Raw genomic sequence first — 6452 nt, forward strand, 5'->3', positions numbered from 1 at the left:
AAATATTAAAAATATTTTTTTAATATTATCTTTTAAATAAATAAAATTAAATAATTATAATGTAATAATTAAGTGCATGGATTTAAAATTATATAATAATATAATTGATATTTTTATTTTTTAAAAAAAATTTATGAGATATAATTGATATTATTATTTTTTTATTTGAATTTAATGGTTAGGAGGAGGTGAATTGAATTCAGATTCAGAGAGAGTACTGCTATTCAATCATATTTGAGCCCTACTATCAAGGGGATCATAGAACTAGGCCTAGGCGCCCTTGTCTTTTCCATTTCGACGTGTCATCGTTTTTCTTTTTTTCTGTTTTTTTTTTTTTAATATCCTTTGAAGCTTTCACTTCAGCTATGCGACACGATAATTCAAACCTTCACGCTCCTCACGTACTTTCATTCAATGTTATGAAACATGAACCGGACGCCGAATCAAAAAGAATAATGAATGACAATTTTTATACTTCAATCAATTAAACTGATAATAGAAGTGAAGATATAAAAATTAAATAAAAATAAAATTTATATATATAAATATATAAATAAAACATTTATTTGTCGATAGTGTTTGGGATAATGACGTCAAAAGTTAGATGTCTAGATCGTTGGAGTTGAAAGTAGAGACATGTTAGCACAAGCTTGCTATCTCGATGTAAAAAGTTGGACTTAGAGAAACACCATCATATCATGACTCACAAGCTTCTGACCTTAATAATAAAAGCTAAATTATTAAAGCTAGAGGCAGAGTTTAGAAGAGAGGTCGGAGATTGAGCCTGAGTTATGAAGAAGAGATCAAAGATAAGAGAAGAGAAAACAAAAGAAAACTAGATATTAGAGAAGAAAAATCATGAATTTGAGTGACTTGATCTTTTTTTTTGCTTTTAAATTGGGTTGACCTGCTCCAATTTCTGAGTCAAATCTAATTATCTTAAAACTACCTAAGGTCAATCCAGTCTAAATGTAAAAGTGGTCCAAATGGTTGAATAAATTTGTTTGGTTAAGTGGTTGACGATTGGACCACCCGATTGAGTTTGGGTTTCAAAACACAACTTTCATTATATCTTTACCAAGTTACATTTTTTTTTTATAACATTACCAAATTACACTTTAATTGGGAGGAAGCTTTTTTATGGTATGGAGGTAAATGTATTCAATGTATGCGAGTTATGTGATGAAGACTGAAGATACTACCTCGCCTTAAAAAAAATTCTATAGCATTAGCCTACCTTAATCACGTTCCCTTTTTTTCAAATTTAGAAGTCACTTAGCTTTTAATATATTTCACTGAAATTAAAAAAATCTTTGAAATTTATTACTTCTATATAAAAATTTAAAGTATTATAACTTTACTCTTATTAAATATTCTTGTGATTATATTTATAAGGTGGAGATAGAAGATTTTTTTTATTTATAAGTCACATAATTAAATCTTTATCACAAATTTTTCCGTTTTCCTTCTATTAAATATTAATGAGAGAAAATATATTTATTAAAATATATATATTTAATAGGGGCAAAATTAAAAGCTTATTAAGTTCTTAAAAAAAGTTAATGAATTTTAATTTTTTTTAATTTTAGTAAAATATATTAAAAGTGACTTATAACCAAAGACCATAAGACTGATTATATTTTAATAATATATTTTCTTTCACCAATATTTAGTAATTGTAATAAAAGGAGAAATTTATGATACAAATTTACAAACAAAACACATAAATAGGACTAAAAAATTTTTCTCTCTTTAACATATACTATTTCCGTCCCTATATATAAGAAGTCTTCTAGAACATTTTTTGCCCCTAAATATAAGAAATTGTTAGCATACTTTTTAATAATTGTTTCATTATACTGTTATTAAATTGGAAAGAAAAAATGATAAGTACTCTCCTTAATTTACTTTGGAAGAAGAAATTCATTTTTTATGTAGAATAATTAGAGGCAAAATTGAAATGTTGATGTACTTTTAATTAAATAATCAACTTTTATTGATTTGCATGATTCGATTAAAAATATCTTATATATAAGGATGGAGGGAGTGTGAAGGGAGAATTCATCACAATATTTTTAAGCATACAAAACAGTATTCCATTAAATAAAAACGTGATCTTTCAGAATATATATTTTTTCTTATTCAAAAATAAACTGTTCACATGCATTTTTTAAAAACCATGTGATGCGTGCACCAGATTTGGCCATTGAGAGGATCCGGTTCCCAAAAAATACTACCGATTGTCTAATTCGTTCAGAGTAATTTAATTAAAGTGTGAAAAGTTGTAAAGATTACAGAGAGACTGAGGTATGTGTAAGAGTCTCAAACATATATTGTCAAATGTTGCGGCCACAAACTACCAACGAATTAATCATCATCGGAGTTTGTCTGCTCTAAAAAGGGTCTCTTTGAGATTGCTTCTTCCATGTCTTCTCATTTCATCATTTTTTAATTTGAACGCACATCGTTTTATTGCAAAATTCAAACATAAAATCATTAATATTCTACAAATTTTTTATATATAGAATTTCATTTGATATACTCCCTCCAATTCTATTTACAAAATACCTACTAAAAATAAATTTTTATCTCAAATGTAGGACACCTTTTAATATTTAAACTACTTTTTTTAATTTTACTCTTTCTTAATTAACATGAAAGTATTCAATATAATTGTATCATTATTAAAAGTTAAGTATAAAAAAGAAAGTATATCTTATTTTTTTATGATATAAAAATAAATTTTTTTAAGATACGTGAAATTATTGAAAGTGTTTTACAATAAAAAATGAAGAAAATATATGTTTTTTCATGCCAAATATTATAGGTAATTTTAATCATGATTAATACATAGTGGTCAATGTAATACACGCCCGCCCGTGAGTCTTTCCTTTCTTATTCTCAATTCTCATGTCTGATCGTTTTTCCATCCTCCCTTCAAATTAATTATAGTTCATCGAATTGGGACATACATGAGATGTCCTATACATAGTACATGAATCTTGTCTCCTTCAATAATTGGTTGGTGTTACTTAGCACTATTCTATTCTATCTTCTGAGATTGAATATCTTAATTATAGATGCATATTATGATTACTCTAAAATATGAAATTTACTATAAGGTGAAAAAAATTCATGACAAATATATTTGGCGATGAAAACTCCAGCGACATCGGGAGAGATCATCATCGAATTCGAATCATTCGATAAAATTACCATGTACAATTTATGACCATGGATCCCTTCAAATGGATCCACCTAACATGAAAAGAGAAACAGACACAAAAAGGTGAGCCTCATTTTTGACTTGTGTCTATTTTTCTCTTTATTACACAAGTAGGATTAATCTGACTCGTCCATGCATGAATCAGTCATCACTTAGTAGATTTAAAAAAGAGAAATCCACGTCATCATCTGCTGATTCAAAGAATTGCCCGACAATCCAATTCTGAGTTGTAAGATGCGGTTGCCCTATGGAGTCATCGGCCACGCCGGCTTGATCAGCTCCAACATCTTCCCTAAGATTCTCACAGTCACAGCATTCTAATTCATTCATTTCGTCATCATCAGTGTTCTCCATCTTGTTCTTGAAGCATCTCGTGCATGGCCCTTGTGGCACCTCTGGTATGAACAAGCCATCCACGTCAAAATCTTCAAGCAAACCATACGAAGAGAAACAATCATTTTTTTTATCCTGTGCGGAACCAGTCGTAGTATTCTGGGTTTCCAAGCACTCTGCTGCTGTATAGTTATACGAAAAGCAAACAGATCATATATCGATACAATACCATCATTTCGGATATATTTCTAGCTAGATATTCAATGAGACTGAGTTATTACCATTGGATTTGGGCAAGATGGGTTTCTTGATAAATCTCGTTGGTTTTGCTCGAATCACAAGGTTGGGTTGGGAAGAAGATTCTGCAGGAAAACAAGCATGAAAGGACGAGGATTTTGTGTGTTGATGAGTAGATGTTGGAGGTGCTGATGTGGCTGGATCTGAGGGTTTGATGATGCTGTGGGGGTAATTCGTTTGAGGGACCCTCTTGCTTAGATTCGTGTTCCAGAAGTTCTTGATCTCATTGTCTGTTCTTCCTGGCAATCTTCCTGCAATTAGCGACCACCTGGGTTCGCATTATTAGTCAATAACGTTAATTAATATGATTAACCAACTCTCATTCCGTATAGAATTAACCAAGATCAATATATGTAAGAAATAAGCTTGACAATAATGAAGTACGTATTTTGTTTCTGAACACTTTGGTAACATAATGGTGATGTCGCAGCAGCAGTACTGTATGTGAGATGCTCCAAACCAATAATTTGATATTGAATTCTATCATAAGCATAAGTCTAAAGGAAAAACACATTCTAAAAGACTGAATAAAAAAGTTTTTTAAATTCATCAACTCTGCTCTACTTATAAGGCTTCTCAATATGGGGGCCATGACAATGCCACCTTATCAAGAAGATGTCCTTGATGGTCTCACTTCACAATACTTAACTTAACTCTCTTTCAATCAAAATCCTTTATCAATAGCCATTTTCACCACACTATACTCTCAATGAAAACACTAATATTTTGTGTATAAATTCAAAAGGGGAACTCATTTCAAAGGATTAACCTTCAAAGTAGGAGAACCTCTTAAACTTATAAACAACACTTCACTTGTAAGGTTTTCAAATGTAAGACTCATATATTTGGATTCAAATAATAAACCTCTTCTTTACATATATTACCATCCACCATAAAATTTTAAATGAATCACATACATTACCAATGTTGTAGTGTGATTATTAGGTTGAAACAATATAATTGGATTTGAGTGTTTGTCGTGCTCTGGATCGATCTGCCTGCCTCTTTGCCAGCTCGCTCTCCTCATGCTCCATCTTGCCCTCACAAGGGCAAGATTTTTTAAGAAATGTAAAGAAAAAAAAAATAACATGCCCTTGTGAGGGTAGGATAGAAAATAGGAGGGGAGGAGCGGGAGAGAATTCTGGATACCCACCGGAAACCCCATTATTGATAGTGTTTCAACCTAAGCTCGATTTGAACCTAACTCATAAGGCAAGATTTGATGGCTATTGTACATATGGTAACCAATCTGAGTGAGATTTAGCTCTGATAATTGGGGTGTGACGTTTTTCTGTCAAAAATTGGATCTAATGAATGTGAATTAACATGAATTGGTTGGGAGTACTTTTGTCTTTTTGTGTGTTGAATCTGCTTTGAATGACAGCTTGTTCGGAGTCCACGTTTGTTGGCCGTCTGATCCAACTTGAGTGGTCACTCCAACCAATGCGGAATGACATTAACAACATCAAAATACAAAATAATAGTACTTGTATATAGAGTAGGTACACGTGATGAAAATTAAATTAACTGAATTGCGTGAACTTATCTTGGTGTTGTATATATTCTCAAAATGATCCTGTAATCTATATACAAATGATTGCGTCACTAAATTTTAATGCCATAAACCGACTAAAATTAGTAGTGTGGCCGAATAATTAATTAGTCATTGAGTATATTGTATTGCTGCTATTTTGTATCGTATTATAAACTGACGAAAGGGATTAGAAAGAAATCAATAATTACTCTTCTACATGCATGTTACCAAGAAGTATATACTTAAAAGATTCAAAATGTCTTCTATTAATTTTTTAAAACTGATATTTTTTTTTTAAACAAAAAGACGAATTTTATAATACACTGAACGGAGTGAGTACATACCTGTTGCCGAGGAGCTTGTGGAGTCTAATAATGAGGTCTTCTTCATCTTCGGAGAAGTTTCCTCTCTTGATATCGGGCCTGAGATAGTTCAGCCATCGAAGTCTGCAACTCTTTCCGCATCGATTCAGCCCTAATCTCTCACAAATTCATCGATCACACAACAAAATCAAATGAGAATAATATTCATATAACAGAGAAGAATAAACTGATCCAAACAGCTTGAAATTAAGTTCTGAAACTCGATACAAGACAATGAGCTCACACACACACACACACCCCCACCTGCTCGTTTTGGAACGTCCCTCCATTTTCCTTCTCCGTGGACTTTAATGAAGTTGGCAAGGATTTGATCTTCCATGACAGACCAACTTCCTCTGTTTACACCTTCTTTATCACAACACGGCTTCCTTCCCATCCTCTCTCTCTCTCTCTATCTGTGCTTCTCAGTTGCTAGGTATGTTATAATTCTGAGTGTGTTTCTGATCGTTGGTTGCTTTATACACACACACACATGTATTCTCACATGTGATAGTATGTGAGCGTGGGCCAAAAGGGTGTTGCATCAAATCGATGCTTAATCATTCTTACCTCAAATTTTTTGGTGCGGAACTCAGACGCGGCCATATTAAATTATAAATCCCAGTTGCTGGGAAACAATCATGCATTGACAAAAATGTCTAATGTTAACATTCAATTACTTGCTGGTGTCATTAATTCC

At 31.9% G+C, this 6452-nt stretch overlaps 1 protein-coding gene across 2 annotated transcripts; it reads right to left on the reverse strand.

Moving 5' to 3' along the window:
* Positions 1–3132: 3132 nt before the first annotated feature.
* On the reverse strand, positions 3133–6175 carry LOC129309645 (transcription factor MYB1-like). Of its 2 annotated transcripts, none has more exons than XM_054951300.1 (4): positions 6017–6175; positions 5735–5864; positions 3841–4124; positions 3133–3738 (listed from the first exon to the last, which is right to left on the reverse strand). In XM_054951300.1, exons 1-4 carry the CDS (start codon positions 6147–6149, stop codon positions 3368–3370), a joined length of 918 nt encoding a protein of 305 aa, XP_054807275.1. In that variant the 5' UTR covers positions 6150–6175; the 3' UTR covers positions 3133–3367. The 2 variants fall into 2 exon arrangements, with proteins under 2 accessions (XP_054807275.1, XP_054807274.1); XM_054951299.1 differs by having other exon boundaries at positions 3133–3741.
* Between the last annotated feature and the right edge of the window lie 277 nt (positions 6176–6452).

Source organism: Prosopis cineraria, unplaced genomic scaffold (genome assembly GCF_029017545.1).
Source record: "Prosopis cineraria cultivar Desert tree isolate PC_DT_omini unplaced genomic scaffold, ASM2901754v1 PC4, whole genome shotgun sequence".
Lineage (NCBI taxonomy): Eukaryota > Viridiplantae > Streptophyta > Magnoliopsida > Fabales > Fabaceae > Prosopis > Prosopis cineraria.